The sequence below is a fragment of the Pogona vitticeps genome, chromosome 3, assembly GCF_051106095.1.
Source record: "Pogona vitticeps strain Pit_001003342236 chromosome 3, PviZW2.1, whole genome shotgun sequence".
Taxonomy (NCBI): domain Eukaryota; kingdom Metazoa; phylum Chordata; class Lepidosauria; order Squamata; family Agamidae; genus Pogona; species Pogona vitticeps.
In genome coordinates this window covers 54,793,158-54,814,251 of record NC_135785.1, presented here as the reverse complement: position 1 = coordinate 54,814,251, position 21,094 = coordinate 54,793,158, and the positions used below count along the sequence as shown (strand labels likewise).

Sequence of the window (21,094 nt, the reverse complement as noted above, 5' to 3'; positions counted from 1 at the left end):
CCAGATCATGCAAAAGTAATCCCAACTTGAACCCATAATACAGTAGTTTTCTTTCCAGAGCAATGAACTGAGCTAACCTGATTTCAAATTACTCAATTTTTAAAATTTAAATCATGATTAAAATCAAATCCATCTTGACTGGAGGTCATTAATTCATTGTTGTTGTTTAGTCCTTAAGTCGTGTCAGAGTCTTCGTGACCCCATGGACCAGAGCACACCAGGCCCTTCTGTCTTCCACTGCCTCTCAGAGTTTGGTCAAAAATTCATTAGGCTGCCATAAATTGGAAACTACTTGATGCAACATAACGACAGATTGTTTAAATATTATTTAAAGAAAAAATTGATTGTTTTTATTTAAATTATGATGTAAATCAATTTGATTTTTAAAAAATCATTGTTTTTTTATCTGTCTTGCCTTATGTTGTTTAGATGTTTGAATTTCTTGATAAGTATGCAACAGGCAGGGTTTTTAAAAAAGCAGTAGAAGTACAGAAATCAATTTAACATCATAAATGTACAGTAATGTTGTTGTCGGTAAACTTAGATTTGTAAAGTTGTCTGTCTGAATATCCAGAGTTGTTTCTATTGTAGTTAATCTCATTACTGGAAAAACATTACCTCAGTGTGGTTGTCATACTACCTCTATGCCAAACTATGATTCTAAAACTGGGTCTGTAAATTTGCATGCATTTTCTTGTGTTGACCTTGTGGATGTGTTTCCTCCACCTTTTCCTGGTTTGCTTTAACCATAGTTGGGTGTTATGTCTAATCAAGTACAGTACAGTATATTATGGGGCAATCTATAAGAGATACAGAAGAAAGCTTGATTTTGCCTCAAGAGCCTAGTATGGAGATTTGTGTGTGTGTAATCCATCCCAGACCAGTAAAATTTCCCTATGCAAATTAGCTCCTCCCTTTGAAGGTGTTATTAGCAACAGAAGGGGGCTATAGAACCATTATCTCCCTATTAAAGGTACTTAGAAATGTATGTAAAACCAGCAGCTTCACCCAGGATTCAAAAGTGGATGCTTCAGGCTTTTCCCAGTGCACATCTCCCCCTTGCCGTCTATGAAATCAATCCTTCAAAAATGCAGAATTGTTTTACAGAAAATTGTGCTTTTAAAGTCCAAATTCTTCTGAGTCAGATACTGAAAACACCAAGAAACTAGAAGTTCTATTTGCTGTACATTTGCAATGCCTATCTGTGCTATATGTATAGCATATAGAACTTCTTTTAGTTTCTTGGTGTTTTCAGTACAGTGGGGTCTCGACTTACGAACGGCTCGACATACGAACGTTTCGACTTACGAACCGCTCTCATAGGAATATATGGACTCGACTTACGAACTTAGATTCGAGTTACGAACTCTTTTTTTCCTTTTTTTAAAAGCTAAGTCATCTTAGGTTAAAAGGAAAAAAGAAAAAAAATATCCCCCTCTAGTGGCAGAAGGCGGAATAGCAGCTTCCCATTAGTTTCTATGGACGAAAAGAGCAGATACGGATTAAATGGTTTTCAATGCATTCCTATGGGAAATGCAGATTCGACTTAAGAACTTTTCGACCTGAGAACTGCCTTCCAATACGGATTAAGTTCGTAAGTTGAGACCCCACTGTATCTGACCCAGAAGAATTTGGACTTTAGCCCATCATGCTTTGCCATCCAAAGTTGTTATCTGATTCTGCCCAACAGTTGGATCCATTCTGTTAGAAGAGACTCCTCCTAGTTAAAAGAGCAGGTCCAGACCTGCCATAAACTACAGTGACACAGTTACCTCAGGCAACATGAAGCACTGGCAGCTGGAGCCATGAGCCACCACCTGCAATGGTGGTGAGTGATAACAATGGTGGTGGCAGTGGTACATTTGCCTTTGGAGCATAGCTGCTATATGTCTGGGTCTTTCAGGCCAAAGAATTGTGGGAGGGCTAGCCTAGCCCCCCAGGATGCCTTGGCCTGTGCTTGCACTCCAGAGGCAACCAGGCATTCGGTGACAAATCAGAACAGCCAATCACCATGGTGGCATCTATCACTCCTTCTTTCTCCTCCTCCTTCCACTTGTAAGTGATCCCATGCAATGTTGGTGGAGGGTATGGGCCGCTGGGGTTGGGAAGCAGGTGAGGGGTGGCAGTAGTTGTGGTGTTTCTCTCACTTCAGATGTCAGGGGAGCTTGTGCCAGCAGTGGAGATGACATTCAAGCATCATATTCTCTTCTTCTGTGTAGAATTTTTTTTAGCACAGTAAAATTGATGTTGGTCTTCTGTAATTCTCTGTCTGCTTGGACACAAGGCTGATCAGATCTCAGGATGAGAATGGGAAAGGCAGAGACTGGTGGAAACAGATTAAAAAAACTGGTTTGTGATGCACTCCAAGGACTTGAGAATATAGTACTGCTGTCTTTCCAAAATATTTCATCATAGATGTAAGCAGCGCAAAAGCACTGTTAGAGCCTCATCTAGTACAAGGTTGGTGCTCACAAGCTGAAAGTTGTTGCTGGAGAGAAAGCTACTGGCAGAGAAAACAAGTTTTGCTTTCCATACCTGATGCTGTAATCAGAGTGTCTGAGAGGCCATGAAACCAGTTTGACAGGAGACTGCAGTAGTGAAATTACTCCTACCTCTGTACAAATATGAGGAAGTGCTAACAAATTTTTAACTTAAAATTTGTGATTATGAGCATGTATCGTCAGCCACAATCATTGAGTGGAAAATACGCCTAACGTGAGAAGGAAGAGAGAGACAGAGGGAGATTGATTTTGCATAGAAACCATGCAGTAAGGTTGGAATTGAACAGTGATAGAATTCTGCCCCAGGTGGGTCTTACAAAAATCATATTTGCAGATTAAGCAATGTGCCTTAATCATTGGTTCCTGTACAGAGATCTGGGAGCCATAAGCAGATGCCAGAGATTTAGTGGGGTGTGAAACAACCAATTGTGAGGAAGAGTACACATCACAATTCAGGAGATATTCACGAGTTGGGGTCAAAAAATGGAATGGACAAGTAGATCACTTAAACCAACTAAACAAATGTAATAGGTAGCCTATAGCAAATATTTGTAATGCTGAGTTTTGCTACAAGCTGTCAAAAATGTTGGGCTAGATACAGATGAAGGGTCAAACTAGACATGTTGCTCAAAATTTTGGCACCAGTTGTGGTCCCTCTTTTTTCTTCCTGTCTCCTTGGAGGTTGCTGAGCAGTGCCAGGAGTTAGCGGTGGTCCTTAGACTGACAATCTAAGCTGGAAGGAACGGTGGACCGTACTCTTGCTGAAGGATAGACTTAAGCTGGGCTAGGCTCTTAGTGGTCTGAGGGGGTGGGGTTTAGCTTGAAATGAGTGCAAGCAGTAGCTCTAAGCCCTTTTCCTGATGAGGAAGTTGAGGCAGGAGGTGAGCTGTGCTTGGGAGGATATTTCATTTGGTGAGGCTTTTTTTTTTAGGCTGACCTTTGCTCTCCCTGACTGCATGGTCTGAGGAGATGGGGGTTTACCTTGAAATGAGCTCAAGCAGAAGCACTCGCCTAATGGCGTGCAAAAATTTTCAATTCTATTTTTGACTCTAATTTGGTAAATAGGAAGGCCAAATAGCATTGCATACACCTGGGAGGCAGGAAGGTTTTAGGATTCTGCACTATTAGGGAGCAGGCCGGGTAGGTGGGGCTCGTCAGCCTTGGAAGGCAGCCCATCTAGGAGAAGGAAAACTCCGATTTGAAACCTCCCCTGCCTTGTGACTATATCCACTGATGGAAAAGGCTTCAGGAGTTAACCTCAAGGCAAAATCTGGAACCGGAGTCCCGGGGGCAGTTCTTGCCATTCTGGCAACTCCTGCGACATCACTGGAACCAGTTGTATTGGCTCTTGCCTTTCCATTGGACTATTTCAGCGACGTGGAGAGGGGGGATTTGCTGCTTGGGTAACAGCCTATCCTCCATATTATTTTACCCAGGCTTCATGCTCTGGAGAGGACACTCCAGCTTCGCATACAGCATCGAAGTCCTCCATACAGAGCACGTTACCATAATCTCTCAAGACTGAAGGATGCCTAACACAGTTGTGGGAGATTTCAGCTTTCATCTGGACCGTGGTATGTGTGGAAGTGTAGTTTAATCCTGTCTGTTCTGGCTGATGTTTCAGTGAAGATCATCCCTGACTGTGGCCAGCAGGGAGAAAATGCTTGCTGTGGCACCAGTCAAAGCTTCTTTTACTAGTTGTGGGACAAGAGGGAGATAGAATTTATAAATAGCTGTAGGGCACCGAAATAGTCTCTTCACAAGTTTTGTACATGCTCCATTCTGACAGAAAGAGTTTACACACAAACATATCTACAGCATTCATTGCTGTAGCTGTTATATGGGTGAAGAATACTACATCAATACTGGATTTAGCTGTAGAACTCATTGTCATAACTGAGATGCATTGTTCAAGCAGTTAAACCAAGGGTCTCTTCTCTATTTTACTGAAGAAAGCAAACTGTTTAACCTCCTTTCATGACTGGTGATTGTTCTCTGAAAAACTGCCTTTACGAACCACACTACACAGCCCCAGGTAATCTCTGAATTGCTTTGTTCTGTCCTTCCTGCTATTCCAGGAGCTTTTAACTTGCCTGCAGCCATGTTCCTCCTTTGCTGCAGGTAGAGGGCAGAGCTTTACTCTTTCAACACAAGGTGTGTCATTTCGTAAACCCTGGAGACTGATGTTCAGAGAGGGCATGTGCATATAGCTTTGTATTTCAGAAGCATATTGGGCAGGTGGAAATCTCACTGCAAGAGCGTGTGTGGCAAGGCAGCCTTTTTTATCCATGTGTAAATAAAAATAAGAACACTCTGTGAGGGTTCGTGTTTCACATACCCAGTGTCCAACTGAGACTCTGGAGACATGTCTGCTGTAAAATCATAACCAGTCTTTATTGGAACATTTAAATCTTGTTGTATAACCTTAGCCTCAGTCTTCTCTCTCGTCGCCAGTGGGTCCGGCGAGAGCATCCACACATCTTTAGAAAGGGGCTATTAACCAACTTGTCCGAAGGTCCCCTCAAAATCGGGTTACTGTCCTCAAAATCATGAGTCTCTACCTCTGGGTTTAAAAGCAGGGTGGTCTCATCATCTTGTACCTCCATCTTGTTAGACATTCGCCTCTCCTCGTAGAGGGGTCCAGGGCCCGTTAAGTAGCCACTCTTCCGGACTTCCTCTAAACGCCATGCCCGGCGTTCTTTCTCTTCTCTGGACACCACTTCTTTCTCCTCCCTGAGACGTCTGTGCCACTATCGGGCCTCAGACTCTCCCCAACAGGAAGTATGTTGAGGCAGACCCCTTCTTCTCCGGTAGTCGGCCTCCTCCTGAGGAACCCGCACCATTTCCCATTTACCAGTCCATGGGACCTCTACCCATATCATCTCCCAACCCCCCGATATCGAGTCAACATGCCCTTTTATATCTCCCATTCCCGCCTCTATGGCGGGCCTCCCCCTTTTCTCTCTTTTTGCCAATTTACTACCCGTTTGAGTGGCCACTGACATTTTCAAAAGTTCCCGCTCCAACTCCCGGGTGTCAACTCCCCGCTGTTTAGTCTCAATGGGCGGTGTAGGCGGGTTTGTCTGTGCCTCCTGCTCTCTTTTGAGGGGGGACGACGCTCCGGCGAGAGCCTTTACACCCTCTCCTTGAGTCTCACACACTCCTTCTTCTGCTACGGAGCCTTAGCATCTTTTTAGCATGGCTATCTTTTCCAGGTGAGGCATGACAGTGACCCATCTCATGTATTTAACTGATGGAACCCTGTCTTCTATGTGGCGTTGGCCAAGCTGCATGGTCATAGAATGCCATCAGAAGGAGGGACTGGAAAATTACTTCTGAGTAAAGTGGTGCCCCGCTAGACGCTTACCCCGCATGACGTCAAAATCACTTAACAATGACTTTTTTGCGATTGCTATTGCGTTCGCAAAATGATGGTTCCAATGGGGGGAATCTGCATTACGTTGATTAGGAGCCTGCTTCGTGAACCATTTGTTCACTATACGATGATTTTTCCGGTTCCGCAAAATGGCTTCCCTCCCTTCGCAAAATGGCTGTTTTCTGGACCCCTGCTTCAGAAGACAGCGATTTTTAACAGCTGATCGGCGGTTCTCTATGGGCAATCTTCGCTGGACGATGAGGTATTTCCCCATTGGAACACATTGACCAGTTTTCAATGCATTCCAATGGTTTTTTTTTTTTTTTTTTTTGCTTGACGATGATTTCGCTTAACAGCGATTTTCCTGGAATGGATTATCATCAGCGGGGCACCACTGTACATTATATCTAGAGCAGTGGTCCCCAACCTTTTCTAAACCGTGGGCCAGTTGGGGTGGGCGGGGTCCATGCATGGAGATTGGGGCACCCCCTGCATGGTTGGGTGGGGCATGCTCCTGAGTGGGCGGGGCAAACTCGCACACATGCGTGGATGGGCAGGGCATCTGTGCATGCAGGTAGGCAGGCTGTGCATGCAGGTGGGTGTGCGTGGGGGGCGTGCATGTGGGGTGGGTGGGAGATGTGCCTCCGAAGCCCGGTACAGGGCCATGGACCGGGGGTTGGGGACCGCTGATCTCAAGAACCCTGGTAGTATCACTGTAAGTCAGAATCAGCTTGACAGTGCATCATTAATTTTAATGCCAATGGTGCTAATGTATATCAACCTTTCAGACAGTTCGACCAACAGTTGGAATCCTTAAATATTTTCTAATTTGCAGAAGTACTCACTGGTCCATGCTGGATATGAATTTATTTATTGCAGTTTTATGGTGCCTTGAGTCCCACTGCTGCAAGAAAGACAGTACAAAAGTGTGATAAATAACTAAAGAAGGAAGGAATTCCAGGATGGTGATATATTTGAAGATGTACTGGGTGCTGTTTCCTAGAGGTCTGTGCAGTTGCAATGTTTTCCTTTTAATCTTGCTGCAAAGAAAAATTCATTTCTTATGTGTTGTTAGAATGTGAAAATTGGATAGGAATGCAGTCAATATTTGAGTGCAAATATACGTGATAAGCTTTTATTAATCAGACAATGCAGTCAGTTTTCATTTTCATCCTGAGTATTTTATCAGGCAGTTAGTTCGTTTTAAATTAGTGAATCATATTCCATATCGAGATTATGTGTTCACAGTGTTAGTGAGAGTGAGAACACAAACAACCGATCGTGTTTATCTGACACATCTGCTAAACTACTTTATGAGACTTTAGATTCTTGTCATTTTCAGATGGGAACACGAGGCTTGTGAATGTTCAAGGTCACTTGTTAGTCTGTGGCTAAACTTGGAATTGGATTTCACCTCAGCTTCTGGATGAATGTTGTTGTCCCATCAACTGACATGTGAGCTAATTTCAGTGTTCTGTATCCTGCTGCTGATAGAATAGAATAGGTGTGCAGTTTGGAATGGTGAGGCCTAGTCAAGCACTGATTAGGATAAATGGACCAGTTTATCTGAATTAAGGATTCAGTAATTCTGTAAAACTACATTTGCCACTTCTCCATTAGTCCCTTGCTGCTGCTCTATGTCGTCCGCCCATCAGTAGTTCTTCTGGCTATACAGTGAATTTTATCTCTTCCCCATCACTCCCAACACAGAATGAGACCTGACTCGTGAATCTTTGGTACTGGTGAAGTAGCAATCTGAGTGGGAAAGCATGATAGCCACAGCTACCATGATGTTCTCAGGATAGGGGCTGCAAGCAGAATATCATGCTTTTTTCACCCCGGCACAGTTTAGGGTCAATTTATCCAATCAGCTGTATAAAATGATAAGGCTTTTCTCAAATGGAACCATTTTGTACAAGGGGAGAGGCTTGGGTGCTTTCCAAGGAAACTTTTTTTTAATTTTCAGGGGAATTTTTGAGGCGTGGGAACATTGAAGCATGAAGCCTCCCACTTGTAACCCCAAATAGTGCTGAGAAGTATTGCTGGATTTGTCTATGTAACCGGGACTTTTGAATATGCTAATGTGCTTCAAGGCATCTGTACTGATGTTCTGATGTCAACACAGATGGTGTAAATCACATGTCTCTTGGTGCAGATCCTGGCATTCCGTCGAGAACTGTAACGGGCACTGTTCCCATAGTCGATCTTCATTACAGGCCTTGAAGTCTGAGTCCTCTTTCTAGAAGTGGGAGATGGAGACTGTTCTCACTATGGAGTTTGACTCTTGCGGCCAAGAGCATGGTTTGCATGCAGATGCAAAGTCTTTCTTGTCCAACCCAAGTCGTTTGGAAAGATCTTGGTGGAACTGATTATCCTAAAGCATGGATTTGATAAGTTCAGGCAACTTTAAAGAGGATGAATGTATGAAACAATTGAGAAACTGTCAGGAAAGGGTATTCAGCAGAACAGCTCCCAGTTAAAGAAAGGTTTGAGTGTCACCTTTCCTCATGGCAGCACAGGTGGCCATTGGGGTTAATTGCTAGCCGTATATTGTTTTGTGCATCACAGCTGGAGATAGCATTATCTGGAGGGTAGGATGGCTAGTGTTGTGCTCTCCCCTCATCCTTACCCTGCAGTTCTGCATTGTTGAACAGCAATGACAGCTCAAAGGCAGGCACCTGCCATCTATCACTGAGTCAAGCCCTCTCAGGTAACTCTGCAGCATCAGGAAGGTGAATACTTAATTTTTGTTCCGGGAATTTATTTGTTCCGCATAGGCAGGTTTAGTCATTAAGGGTTATAACTGCACAAACACCTTCCGTATAACAATTTGGTGTAATTGGACTGCTTTTCCTATCTGTGCCTCATTGATGTACTTTCATCATTGCCATTGTACATGCAAATAAGCAGGGCTGATGTCCTCATACAGTATATGCTATTCAGCTAAAACAATTGTTGGTATAAAGCTCCAGGATGAGCTACATTGTACAGATTGTTGAATTTACAGATGGCTAATCCAAATCTGATTTATTTGTTTTTGTTTGTCACAGTGAGGGAGAAACAAAGCACTGTTTCTTGTCCTTGGTATTTCTTTCTCTAAAAGGGAACCATTTCTGTTTTCCAGGTCATTTGGCATTTCACCCAATTTTGTGTTATGTACAAATTTAATAAGCATTCCCTGATCCAAGCCATTAGTAAAAGTATTGCGCATCGGGGCCAGGATTGAGACTTGGAGTATCCAAGGCTCCTAGTTTGATAAGCACTGCATCCTTCTCAACCTGGGAGGAAGCAACAAGTTTGGGTATGAGCAAAATTGAGTAGAATAGCTATTGCCCTGGAAAAGAGAAGCAGAAATCACAAAGATCTTGATAGGCTCAAGCACTGGGCTGAAAACAACATAATAAAATTTCATAGGGATATGTACAAAGTTCTACACCAAAGAAAAATAAACCAAATGCACAATTACAAGATGGGGAATACTAGGTTCAGCAATACTGTACGCAAGAAGGATCTTGGAACTGTAGACTACAGTTGAATATGAGGCAACAGTGTGACATGCCTGCAAAAAACAAGTTCCACATGTAAGGGGAAGATTATTGTTGATGTAAGTACTGTAGGACACAAGTGATGTTGCACTAAGGCCATGCCTGGCCTTCCCCAAATTGCTCTCAGCATAAATAGAACATAGTGTTGTTGCACTAAGGGTTCACCGTCTCCAACCTAGTACCTCCCAAATATTTTGGGCTGCAGTTCTTGTCAGATATGGCTGACATAGCCAATAAGGAAGGATAACTGGAACTCCAAAACATGTGAAAAAATGAAGGGGGGAGGCTGATATAGAGTGTTCTGTTTTTATAAATCAGTTACACCAATTCTGAGTGATTCTAGCCCCCCATAGTTCACAATTGGGGAGGGGACTTCCATCCATGTGTTGTCGACATAGTGGCATGTTGGCTGGGCATGATGAGAAATGTGGCCCAGCATATCTGAAGAGCATGAGGATGGGGAAGGCCAGACTGGAATATAATCAATTCTTACTTAAATTTCAAAGACTGCATTGGTTCTGTCCCGGTTCACTAGCTTTTGCTCACAGGAAATCCTTGTTGCTTTTATTTTGAATATAAGATGTAGGAATTCTCATGCAGTGCTGAACGCATTCCTCCAAAGGAATGGGATTGTATATTTGCATTTGTTACTCAGTTGACAAACAGAATAATTTTGCCAAGAAGCAGAGCTGAAAAGCCCATGTTTTGCATCAGACTTTCAACTTGGTGGATATCAGGGTGTTATAGAAATTAATAAAACAGGCTTGTTTCCATTGTATTCTTCTGAAGTGCTGGAGGATTGAGTGGAGTAATGACCATAGAACTGTATATGAATAGTTTAAAAGTGATGGTGATAGTCATTTTGAGATATCTCAAGAGATGTAGGATTCCTTAAAATGTGTTTGATTCCTTTCTATCCTACCTTGCACAGGTGAATTCTAGCATTTTAAGAGAGTCTAAGCTCCTCTCTTTCACTCATCCTCCCTGTTAGGGATCAGATCAAATTAGCTATTGCCAGTTAAAGTTTGTGTGGTGAGCCAGTTTACTTGGGTGGTCCTGTCACTTGATAGATCCTGCAACTTGCATGTGTGAATGCACTATCACAGATTTAAAAACATCAGAAATTGCTTAAGCATTAGACATGAAACAGATCAGTAGAATTGCTTGACCTGCAAATTATCAAATGATGAAAAATAATTGTATAGCACATATTAATGTGTGAACCTTTTTTATTAGCTTCTGGCAGCCTCATAATAATATAGCTATTGTCTGGATTTCATCTCTTCAGTTTTTCAGTTCTCCAAACAAGATTGGGATGCTGTCATTGACACCTTCTCTTGATCTCTCTTGTATCTGTACACATTCTTCATGAACAACATAAATTCAACAGCACTCCATTTTCAGCTGCACTCTGTCAAATGGGTTAACTTGAGTGGTGTTCTTATTCGTTAGGGTCTCTTTTGACCCCAGATGACAGTAGCTCCGTTTTTACAACTTCTTTTTAGAACAGACTGTAGTTCAGTGTTTAGTAACCAGGGAGTAAGCAAACTATTGTCATGCAGGAGAGAGGGAATACTAAGAAATTGGCAAAGGCCCTAAGGAAAGACCTTTTACCTTCTTCTTCTGCCATAGTCATTCAGTGATGAACAGGAGAGAAGAGGAAGGGAAAGCCTGAGGGCTTTGAACTAGTCACTGCCAGACCTCAAGTTGTCTCCCATCCTTCCAACCATGGACCTTGTGGTGACTCAGCCTGCATAGTAATAGGTGGAAGATATAAATAGCGCTTGCTATCAGGACAGTTGTCTGCTTGAGGCGTTTGTGTCCTAGTCAAGCTGATTATTTTTCCCTTTCTGTAAGGACCAAGGATTTTGGAAATCAGGTCTTTCGTCTCTGAGAGGAACCAGCTAAGATAGATGGTGAGGAGAAGATGTGACAACAAATCTCTCTCTCTCTCATTTTTTTATGTGCTTAAAGGGCAAAATGTATAATGTACCATTTGCTGTGCTAATACTGTAATTTTCTCTATTCTTCACTCACAGTTTAGAATAAAAGCATAGGGAACTGTCCAAGCAGAAGATTCTGTTTAAAATGTGGTCATGTCATTCTAATTGGAGGAAATGCAGTTGGTTTTAATCTGCAAGATAGACTAGGTCAGGGTTAGGTTCCTTTGATCATATTAGTTTTGCCTTAATATATTTATATACAGTCACCTTTTTTAAACTTCTTCCAGTGCTCTCAGAGGGAATGAAGATTCAGGTTATTAAGTGGAAACTAATTCTGTTTATCCACTTTTCATTCACCTATCTAGTCTGTGTTGTCACTTGCCTAGAGGAATTTTTTTTCTCCTTTAGGATGCCCTACCTTTTAGAAATAATGCATGCTGAAGAGGAAAAGACTGCTTATTCAAATGTGAGCATTGCCTCAATCCACATTTGTCAAATTAACTTGTTCTTGTTTTGCAGTTCATCAATTGGGAGATAGCAGGAATTGGTTTGCATGTTTTATGTCTCAGATTTGCGAGTCTAGAGGGATTGCTTCCTAGGATATGGACAAGAACTATTCCTTTCTAAGCCAGTGCAGAAGGCTGTCATTCCGCAGAAATTCATGTTAAACTGAAACATATGGATTGATCACTCTTTGAATTCTTGAAGTGAGACTAAGGTTACAGTCCCACACATACTGACTAGAGTAAACCCCATTGGAGTATGAGATTTATGTTCAAGTAAACATAGGATCTGTTCCATTGTTTTGGTCTTACAAGCCATTTTGAACATAAATGGACAGAAAAATAAATGAAAAATAGTACAGTACCCTGTTTTCCTGAAAATAAGACCTAACCTGAAAATAAGCCCTAGTATGATTTTTCAGGATGCTTGTAATATAAGCCCTACCCCCCCCCAAAAAAATAAGCCCTAGTTGAGTGAAACCCCACCCTCCACCATTGTGCAGCAACCAGAAGAAGATGACATGACTGCATTTGAATAAATGTAGATTATTGCACATGAAAAAAAAAACATCTGAAAATAAGCCCTACTGCGGGTTTTTTGGAGCAAAAATTAATATAAGACCCTGTCTTATTTTCAGGGAAACACAGTAATTCAGATTACATGGTTGATAATATTCTTATTTAATTGTTTGAGAACCCAGCTTTGTGTTGCTTAAAATTCTAAACTAAATGATGATTTGTGGAAACTATTACAAAATTATTGACATTTACGATATATTTGGCATGATACTTGAAACATGCTTAGAGAGCAGGCTTAAACCAAACTGGCATGTTCATTTTTTCCTGAATGCTATCTTGGTTTGTATAGTAGGACCCTGTATCTGTAGGGGATTGGTTCCACAATCTGTAGTGGATACCTGAAACCACAGATATATGAACTCTGTCTCTATTACATTAGCTGGGTGGATAGTGCAGTAATTTTCTGAATCTGACTTTAGAGCCAGAGATTGGGAGTTTGAGTTAATCTGTGTGGCCTTGAACAAGCTGGGCAGTCCCAGGGCGCCCCCAGAAGAAAGGAATGGTAAACCACATCTGAATATTCTCTATCTAGGAAGCCCTGAAGAGGGTCACCATAAATCAAAATTGACTTGATGGAACATAATTATTATATGTGTAACATAAAAGGTGGTGGGACAAAGGTCACAAGGGGGCCCTATTGTATGTTGTATATAGGACTTTGGTAAACCGGAGATACAGGGGTTCTACTGCATTTCACAGTTCCCATTCTTCAGATGTGGAAGGACAGAAGGTACTGCTGATGCACCAAGAAGGTCTGGCCTCAAATTTCACTGTGCTTTTGATTTTTAAATGCCTGTGTTTCTTTCTCCAGATTTGATATCTGCAAGACGATTCAACAGTCATGCCCAGAACTACACCACCCTACTGCTAGAAGATGAGAAAGGAATTCTTTATGTAGGAGCCAGGGGGGCTATATTCTCCTTAAATTCCAGCAATATTGCTGATAGCTCCCATCGAACCGTAAGTGCAACTTTCTCTAACCAGCATTCCCACAGACCCCGTTCTCTTTATAAATTGGGTTTCCAGATATAGCTAGAGTTTACCTTCAATGAAGAGAAACTTACCAGTTGTAGTGCATTCCACTCTTCAAATAGCGCAGTACAACCTCTATATCAAATGCAAGTGGAGGGAGAGAGAGAAAGAGAGACAGATGGATAGAGCTACAAACACACACACTCAGTAGGCTGTCTGCTTCATTGTGTTTTCAAGAGCCCAACTCATTTGTCTGCTCTAATATTGGTTCAGAACTTTATATTTTAAATTCCCTTTTTAAGGGTTGGTTAATCCTGCTCTGATAGGCAAGTGGTCAAGGTTTCACAGTTTACAAGGACTGGCCAGTCAGGTGCTGTGCAGATCCACCTTCTGCTTTGAACTAGGAGAACACTCTCGCCACCTGACACTTTGAATAAAATTGTACATGGGTAAAAATATACACTGATTATAATTTCACAGTGAATTCATAACTGTTGGATTAGGCCAATTTTTTAATATTGCTTTTATGAAGTTGTTAAGTTGATATGATGATGATGTCTTGCTATTATTAGTAGTAGTTGGTTTTATTACAGTTTTTTAAAATTGTATTTGTTGCTTTTCATTTGATATTCTTTGATCCACTTTGGTTGCCTTGTGGAAAGGTGGCTTATTAATGCTATTTGCAGTTGCTGTTGAAGTGACGTACGTACTTCTTTGCATTGCCTTGGTAAAAGCAGAGCAGGCTTCCCCAGCTCAGCCACCCTCCAGACGTGTCAGAATACAACTGCCACCATGACCCAGTATCATGAGGGACTTGTGGGACTTGTACACCAGCATATCTGGAGACCGCTGGTCTGAAAAAGGTTGCATTAAAGGATAGAGTTTACAACAGGAACAGTTCTAAGAGTGTTCACTTTGGGAAAAAATGGATCTGTGCGTGAAACTGTCACTAAATCTCATTTTGAGTGTAGGACCCATCTTGATTTCTCTACACTTGATGTTGAGGGGAGAGACCAACCCCATTCTACAGAAAGTTACTTGGAAATGCCAGGATGTCTATAGTGCTCCCAATACAGATACTCCACCTGTTTATTCCCATTTAGTGTCCTTAGGCCCAGTTATGATACCTTTCCTATGGTCTGTTCTCATGCAAAATTAAAGAAGGAGCTCTTGAGCTGGCAAGAAAAACAAAAACAAAACATCCCTCTTCTTCACTCTGTTGACTCTTATAAGGTTCTTATAATAGTCAAGGGCTTTTAAGAATTACTCGGTTACAAAACTGTTCAGTCTTCCTATCCTGCTTTGCCCTTCAGTAAACCCATTTAGTCTGAAGAAAAGCAAAACATGAATTTTGAAGAGCTCCCGTGAGCTTCATGAGGTTTGCTCGTTTATGTTATGCTCAGCCACAGCTCCTAGTGTTTGGGTGCCCCATGGAATATTGATCTTCTCTTTGGTCTTGTTTTCTTTCTACAGGTGGAGTGGGAGGTCTCCCCAGAGATGCAGGCAATGTGCCTGAAAAAGGGCAAAAACAACAAGGTATGGGTGCATTTTGTACTGCTGACCTATTTGTGCTTGTTCAGCATTGTTAGGATGCTTGTGGAAACCACATTCTCCTTTCCTTTTTGCAGACAGAATGTTATAACCATGTCAAGCTTTTGCAGCGGCTAAACGCAACGCACCTGTATGCCTGTGGCACATATGCTTTCCATCCACTCTGCACATATATTGTGAGTAAAAAGCGTAGGGATTTTTACCATTACTTTGGGCAGTGGGGTGGGGGGTTCACACTGATCTTGAGAGAAGGTATTGTGGCAATCAGTCTCAGGCATGCCTTTCATTTTCAGAAACTCCTGCTTGATCATATTAATTAACCTGTCTCTGATTCCCACTAATTATTACATTCTGCATCTGAAATTGGTACTAGATACAGTGGTGCCTCGCTTAACGAGCGCACCGTATAACGATGAAATCGCATAGCGATCCGTTTTTTCTGATCGCTAATGCGATCGCTCAACGTTTTTTTAATGGGGCAAAATTCGCTTTGCGAAGACCGGTAAGCGTTTTGCTTACCGATCTTCGCAAAACGAACCCCGACGATCACCTGTTCGGCGGCCAAAATGGCCGCCGGAAGCCTGGAAATGGCCCAAAATGGCCGCGCGCAGCATTTTCGCGCCCTCGTTAAGCGAGGCGAGGGCGCGAAAATGGCTGCCGGCCATCCTGAAGCATCGCTGAACGGTGAGTATTTGGCCCATTTGGAACGCATTAAACGATGTTTAATGCGTTCCAATGGAAATCCCTGCCCCGTTCAGCAATGCTTCAGCATAGCGAAGGTTAATCCGGAACGGATTAACCTCGCTATGCGAGGCACCACTGTACTGTTTTTCCATAGGCTGGTATCTAGGGGAATAAACAAATTCCTAGTCCTGGTTCTTTTACTGGTAGTTTCTGCCAAGGAGTGGAAAGGTCATGAAGATGTTAACTCATTTATTCTGCCTGCCAGGAGGAAGGAAGATTTCCAGGGAATCTCTCACAATGTCCAATGTTTTACTCTCCAAGGCTGGTTTTAGAATTTCAGGAAGCAAGACAGCTTGGACCAGTGCCTTAAAGAGCTTCTCTTTTGGCTTTACTAACTTTCCCCCCTAGAGAACTAACAGAGATCTAAAACATGAGCATAACCCTTTAGATTCATATTTAGTCTGCTAATTTTCACAGACATTTCTGTTGCACAGTTGTGTAGATAAAGTTTTAGGTTCAGAAACATAATTGTTCTTGAAAATTACTAGATGACCTTGAGCCAGTCACCATGTCTCAGCCTATTCGACCCCTCAAGATTGTGCCTGGGAAAAGTGGATTAAATCTACCACATACCACTCAGGGGCCACTGTGGGAAGGACAGGGAATCATTTAGCATATTAGTGGAAATATAATAATGTAGCTAAATATTATGTCAATACAAGGAACTTTATTGATAAAATTATTTAAGAACTTGTCCAAGCAATGTGAGGTGCATATGTGCAACAGCTTCTCAGTTGTATGGGAGCTATTTTTCCTCATGATAGTCTTGTAGAGGAAAGTGATATTTTCTCTACATTCAAACAGCAATAATTGTCGCTGAGAACAATCCAGCCCATCCCACCCCACTGCATCAGTATAGTTGTCAGCATTGTGTGATGCCATTTTAAATATGTATATACTGTACAGTATATATACACATATATTTGGAAAGATGACCTGGGAAGTTTAATTTACGATTAGGTGACTGGGAAAAAGAAGTCAAAGTGAAAGTAAAGTACTATGCATATTAACTCGGCTTGTAAGGACAAAGTTACATTTAAAAAAATACAGATTTCCTCCTGACCTGTTTTGGAAATATGTGATTGATAGCTCCCCACAACTTTTCTTTCTTCCTTTCATTTTTTGAAGCTTGGAGTGGGATGGGAACTTGGCAAGGAATGCCTGTGGTGGGTTAATTTGTACACAAATCTTTACTTCTCCTTTTATTGTTAGAAGAAATTGTCACTAATAAAATATAAACAGTAAAAAACAAAAGAGCCAGGAAGAAGCAATACTCTTTCATTGACTGTGACTTCTCCTGACTAAAACATGTCATTCTGTGGGCTTAATGTGTGTGGGGAGCTTTGTCCATGTAGGCAAAAAGGAAATGCCTGATTCTGATGACAGGGGACTTTGAATTTATAACTCCTCTGTTGTGTGAGTACTGCAAGTGACTTATTTGAACTTTCCCATTCCAACCAGTTTTCTTCCCTGCATCGTTCTCAGAGTAGCAGAATAACAAATCCAGTATTGGCCATTCTCAGTGAGGCTATATGTCCTGGCGGGGGGGGGGGGAGACACATTTGAAGGTGGCCACAGACTGGAAACAATGCCTCACACACCATCTTATAAGGTTTGTTATGTAACTTTGGCCTATATTTCCTTCATAGTGTGTTTATGGCTGTGGTTAAAAAAAAAGGTTGAGAATGACTGGGTTATAGTATTCTGAAGGTTGGAGAACCTTTAGTATCAATTTGACCAGAGCTCAAACACTATCAGAAGGAAGAAGACATCCAACTTTGGCTTCACCAAAGAGTATTAGAATTTAACTCAGAATTTAATTTTCAGTCACTTACAGGTTTCCATCCCGTGTTAATGTACAATTATATACAATATTGGCTCAGAAGTAAGCCTCACTGAGCTCAATGCAGCTTGCTCCCAAGGAAGCATTGATATGTAGGATTACCACTTTAGAATTCAGTTATCTCTTTGACCAACAAGTGATGTTTTAGAGGGTGATCCTACAAATGTGGAGGGATGAAGTCTTTGTAAAGCTTCCTCTCTTTGTGTTTGAAATGATAATATGTCTTCAAGGGAAATACACCAGAAACATAGAGCTTGATTCCAAGCATTTGCCACAGAAGTTCTCCAGATTGGCTGATGGAGGTGACTGGTACAGGGAATGATTGAAACGGTTGCCAAATATTGATCAGACATTTGTTAGCAAAGTAAGAGTTCCTCTGAGGCTACAGTGAACCTATTTTAAGAAATATGATGACTCCAGGATCAGAGTCATCATATTTAAGATCAAAGCTTGCTTCAATCTTGCATTTGACATTGCAGCCTAAGCTATTGGTTGTGTTGTATACAAAATATTGAGGTAATAGATGATCTTATTTAGTAGTAGGTACAGAAAATATTCGGTTGCCAGGTGAATCTCATTGGCTGGAAAATTGTTTGTTTGTTTGTTTGTTTGTTTGTTTGTTTATATTCCGCCCATCTAGACCAAATGTCTACTCTTTGTAGATTACCAGTTTGGGAGCTTATTTGTGAAGACCAAAACCTGGTAATTTCAGTTGTCAGAGATTCACTGGCCCTTTGATATGTTGCTGCAATGCATTGTATACATATTGCTTCCAGGATGATGGGGAAAGGGATTAAGATGCATGCATGAGACATAAACAAGATAGACTTTGTAATATCTTTTGTTGGACTAAAATTCTGCACTTGGATTGCAGCAGTGCTCTGAACTACTGCTGATGTTTCTTTGTGTATAGTCTCAGATGCTGACATCCTGTTTAAACTAGCAGTAATTTAGATGGGCTGTCTTCCATTTTAAACATTTTTCTTCAATCCGGGGCTTACCTCTGGCAGTCTTCTATGTTCTTCTATCTTTCCATATTTCTCCACTTTTTAAGCTTCTCTTCAGCTTCACTCAAACTTCTCGTATTCTTTTGGAAAGTACTACACATCTGTGTGAGAACCAATGGAGCTGAATTGTCACAGCATCGCCGCAATATGAAATGTACATTATCTGGCATAGGTGACTTTTGAGTAGCTCTTTCAAAGCTATTGGATGTTTTGAAATTTGCTCCAGAGTTTGCTCTCCCTCTGTATAAGCTCCCCGTCTTTCTGAGGGAGCTATATAGCAAAGAGCTTTTGAATAGGAACCAAGTTACTGCACTAGCCACTACTCCAACTGAAATCCATCAGCAAGGATTAACTTCTTACATAAATTTCCTCTTTTTTTATCTGCTATGATGCCTTCTAACCACATTCAAAGCCTACTTGTGTTATTTTAGAAAAATAAAATAATGCATGCTTCTCCTTAACACTGGAGGTCTGTGGGGAATATGCTAAACTTAGAGGGCTTTTTCCCTCCATGCCTCATAGTCTTTGAACTTTCCTGCTGCTTTGTTAGCCACCTTTCTTCTCCTTTTTCCTGCCCTTGGAAGATAGGTGTGAGAAGATATATCTCCACATTATGCATATGAAAGAACAAAGCCATGAACAGTAAATAAAAATATGTTGTTTGTTTTAGCTCAGAAGCATCCAGACCGATTATTTTTTCCTTTGCCAGGGAGAGAGGTGAGACAGGATCGCCCTCTCTATGCTTTTCTCTGCACTAGAAAGAAAATAACCAAATTTCAAGTTTCCCCCTCCTCAACATAATATACTTCTGGAAGGTAACTTTTGGGTCACACATCATTCCTGTAGGAAAGATACCAGAGCAGAGGTTTCTTAGACTTTGGATCAACCGTCACTAACTTTCCAAACATTTAGTTTTGTTAAAACTGTGGTAGCAAAAACAGTGACATGTATGCCATAACAGGAACTTTTTGGGACTGTAGCCCACTCAGTAGGAAGATGAATTATGATCCAGAATTCACTTGTCTTCGTCTTTGCCATCAGAGTAGTTCCATTATTGTTTTCTTTCATTCCCTGTATCATTGTTGGTTGCATAAATTTGTCTCTTAAGCTGGAGAGTTGTCTTTACAGTGCCTCTTATTTCTCCTCTTTTACAAAGTTCTCTACAGTCTGTTCATGTATTTATATCAGACATATCCTTCATGGGTGTCTGGTTTTCTCTTTTAAGCATCCTCCATTCCACTATGTCTCCTAGTGGAAATAAGTTTAACGGAACAGAGCCCAGTGTTTCACTGATCTATGGATCAGAGGTCTCATTTGTTATCCAGCAGGAGGTTATACTACTGTCTGCGGCTGAGGACCTTCACTACATTCTTGGTTGCTTATTTTGAAACACAGCTGTCTTATTTTTATGCTTTTCAGATATATGCATGGTGACGAACAAAAAGGCAAAAATATCATGCAGATTAAATTATAAAATCGATAACTGATAACATAAAAAGCTAAACAGCAGCAACACATCAAATTTAAAACCCAGTGGGAATAGCAAGAAGACAAAGAAGAATCGAAAATCAATATCACAAATAGAAAATCAATATCATAAATAGATTTGGTCTGTTTAAACATGAAGCGAGGATAGCTCTTTTAGTTTATAGCAGTGAAAACAGCAAAGACACTTTGCAGACTTTAAAGATTATCATAAGCTTTCATGGAATGAAGTCCACATCACAGGCATAAAGTGTCACTTTAGATGACATATATCTCCAGGCACAGACACAGAAATATGAATAGCCCACACTACACCGGTATCATTATGGCTGACTTTTTCCATTTTTTTTCTCTCCAAAATACCTTTTTAGCTTCCATCTCTGTATGAGCTTTATTGATGACACTCTCAGCAGTTTAATAATTTCTACCCGTCTTCAACTCAAGTACTGTAAATAAGTAGAAGTTTGGAGGGTTGGAGATGGTGCAGTTAATGAAAGTGTGATCTGGACAGATGATGGGTGAGTGAAACAAGGTGAGAATGAATTAGGCAGAGTTAGTATGGGGATGACAGGCAAAAAGAGAATGCAGTACAGGCCAGAAAATAAATGTTAGGAAACATTTCAAGTTGGGCTCAGGATGTTTTGGTATATACCAATGAAACCAGCAACAAATGCCCTCATATACCTTGATGCACACTGGGATGATCAAAACAGTTCAGTCAACAACGTATGTTCCAGAACAGCACCTTTGTGTGGACAAACTCTACACTGGGAACAGATGGGCAGTTGGTCAGGGCTCAGTATCCAGTTGGTACCTTTGGTGTTAGGAGGCAGTGGGCAGGGTGGGTTATATCGTCCTCATAATCTTCTTTCCTGAGGGTGATCTGTCTCTTCTGCTCATATTCTGCAGGATACCAACAATTTCACGCTGCCCTCTCACTTTGAGGAAGGAAAGGAAAAATGCCCGTATGACCCTGCTCATGGCTACACGGGGCTTATTGTGGGTATGTGCTTGTCTTTTCTCCTGGGGTTTTCCATGCTGCAAT

General features: G+C 41.4%; 1 protein-coding gene across 7 annotated transcripts in view; it reads left to right on the top strand.

The window, feature by feature from the left end:
• The window catches only part of SEMA4G (semaphorin 4G), a 110,955-nt gene that overhangs the window by 70,371 nt on the left and 19,490 nt on the right, over positions 1-21,094 (top strand). For all 7 annotated transcript variants that reach the window (XM_072995632.2, XM_072995633.2, XM_072995631.2 and 4 more), the window contains 4 exons: positions 13,259-13,407; positions 14,893-14,955; positions 15,048-15,146; positions 20,959-21,052. In XM_072995632.2, the coding sequence (XP_072851733.2) occupies positions 13,259-13,407; positions 14,893-14,955; positions 15,048-15,146; positions 20,959-21,052 (405 nt within the window). The remainder of the gene's footprint in view (positions 1-13,258; positions 13,408-14,892; positions 14,956-15,047; positions 15,147-20,958; positions 21,053-21,094) is intronic.